Consider the following 2,357-nt stretch of genomic DNA (forward strand, 5'->3'; position numbering starts at 1 on the left):
AGCACATACTATATTCATTAAAGGATGATTGTACACATATGATAACTTATATAACATGAGGAATCCGCATATCCGGTGCCAGCGCCTTGTGTTCACCCTCTTTGCACCACTTTTGGTGATAGATGCTAGTAGAGAAGGGGCTACCCTGTAAAAGCATGGGCTCTTCTGGCCTTTGTGGCCTGGTTTTATGTTAGAAATGAACTGAGAAACTCTGAAGATAAAATTAGAACTATATTTACCAAATCTACAATATTCTGACAGTTTGTTCATTCCTGATGGGATTCCAGAATGTTTTGCCTTTGTGGCTGAGAGCGGTGGCCATGTCCACCCTTTAATGTGGCTAGCGATAATTCTGTCAGAATCTGTCCAACTGGTTGCGTGCAATGAGTAAATACTATTACCAAACTTCCCACCACTACGAGCACCATGATAAACACAGGGAACGAACAGGAGCCATGTTGAAAGGAAAGGTCGGTTTGGTTTCCTGATTGGGTGTAGGTGGGCCCAGGTGCCCCCATAATCCGCTGCTGATTGGCTTCATATTCCGTTCATAAATTACGTCATACGTGCAGGAATGAGCCACGATTGACTATGATTGGTAGTCACTTCAGGTGTCGTTCACTTGTGTTCCTCTGTCAGTCCTTTGAACTTCACCCTTAGCTTTTCACTGGTGGCTGCACCACTGAAATGCGGTAGTTGCTTTCGGCGTCGGTGGCGCTCCATGGTCTGGCTGTACTGGGACTCCTGGATGAGCTGCATATTCTGTGCCTTCAGGTGCAGCTTGTGCGCCTGCAGTACTCGCGCGCGCCGGATGAGGTGCAGGAGTTGCTGGCGCAGCTGCTGGTTTTCTTGCACCACCCCCTCATTATGCTCCTTCATGAAGCGATCCGCCTCCTCCCCCGCCTCCTTGGCCAGCGCCAGCACCTGCTGCTCAGAACCCGTCACGTACGCTGCCTTACCCTGAAGGAAAGCCCCCTTGATCTTTAGCAGCGTGTCCGCGTTCATGGCCCTGGAGGTCATGACCTCTTGCTCCAGCTCCTTGATCCTGGCGATCTGCTCTAGCTGCAGGTTCTTGACGGGCTGGAGGTCTTCGATCTCCTGGTTGACTTGAGCCAGTTTGGCCTCTTGCTGAAGGAGCAGGTCGTTTAGCTGGGCCTCCTTCTCCATGAAGTTGGTTTGCAGCTCCTCCTGTTGCCTTCTGATGTCCTCCAGCTCCCTCTGGTTCTGGTCGCTCAACGTGATGATGGCGTTCTCACGCTTCTGGGTCCGCTTGGACATGTAGGACATGTACTCTTGGCTCTCCACCCGGATACGCTGCGCCTCTTCCTGCAAGTACTCGTTGTCATGCCGCAGCATGTCGAGTCGCTTCCTCAGCGACTCCATGCTCAACGCGAGCTGCTTGTTCTCTTGTTGAAGGAAAGCCTCTCTCTCAGACAAGACTGGCTCGCCTGTGCTCTCGGCCTCTCCTTGTGCCTCACCTGCTGGGGGAGGAGCCTCCTTTGCGGATTTGCCTACTGGGCTCTTGGCGTTGTCACTCGGTTGCTTCTTTTTGGGTGGCATGCTGTTGAGACGCAGTCTTTAATCCTAGAGAAACAATCCGAAAAACAGTTGATGAGTCTGGGGAAAATGACTCCGCAAAACAAATACACCACCCACAGCATTTCAGAGTTATAGCTGAGGACATCTGAAGCAATCACCATAAAACAGATGGTGACAACCTCTGTTTGTGAAGGTAGCCACTGTTATCTCAACAAGCTGAAATTAGTTCTTGGGAGATTAATTCACCTGTTACAAACTTGTTTCTACAGTAAACTGAAGGTCAGAGTCAGATGATGACTCAACATTTTCTTATTGTTTCAAATTCTGCTTGGGGTGTTGAGGGTGGTGGTTGCTCTACTGTCTAAAGCAGAGCTTTCCAAACTGTGTGTCCCGACATAGTACTGTGTCGCCTGCAAATGGTGGGTGTGTCGCGGGCACTTAGCACTGCTGCTAATTAAGAGGCATTCCTAGACACTCTGCTCTATGGGGACCGGGTGATTCACAACAAAGCCTCATTAACAAGTAAAGGGTCTTTTAAAGACCTGTGAAGTGCTCGGGTGGGATGTGTGTGTGCCCGGGAAGCAGGGGTGAGGTGACAGAGAGTGACAGACGGAGGGACGGAGACAGAGGGAGGGAGACAGAGGGAGAGAAACAGAGGGAGGGAGACAGAGGGAGGGAGACAGAGGGAGGGAGACAGAGAGAGAGGCAGTAGGCGACTGACAGAGGGAGACAGACAGAGGAAGGAGGGCGACAGAGGGACAGAGACAGAGGGAGGGAGACAGGGAGGGAAACCGTGGGAGACAGAGGGAGAGGGAGAC

The 2,357-nt window shown here is 51.3% G+C and overlaps 1 protein-coding gene across 1 annotated transcript; it reads right to left on the reverse strand.

Moving 5' to 3' along the window:
* Positions 1–218: 218 nt before the first annotated feature.
* CCDC121 (coiled-coil domain containing 121) lies at positions 219–1,569 on the reverse strand. The gene has a single exon (XM_078647187.1). It carries the CDS (start codon positions 1,558–1,560, stop codon positions 619–621), a length of 942 nt encoding a protein of 313 aa, XP_078503313.1. The 5' UTR covers positions 1,561–1,569; the 3' UTR covers positions 219–618.
* Positions 1,570–2,357: the final 788 nt, after the last annotated feature.

The sequence above is a fragment of the Lissotriton helveticus genome, chromosome 6 (genome assembly GCF_964261635.1).
Source record: "Lissotriton helveticus chromosome 6, aLisHel1.1, whole genome shotgun sequence".
Lineage (NCBI taxonomy): Eukaryota > Metazoa > Chordata > Amphibia > Caudata > Salamandridae > Lissotriton > Lissotriton helveticus.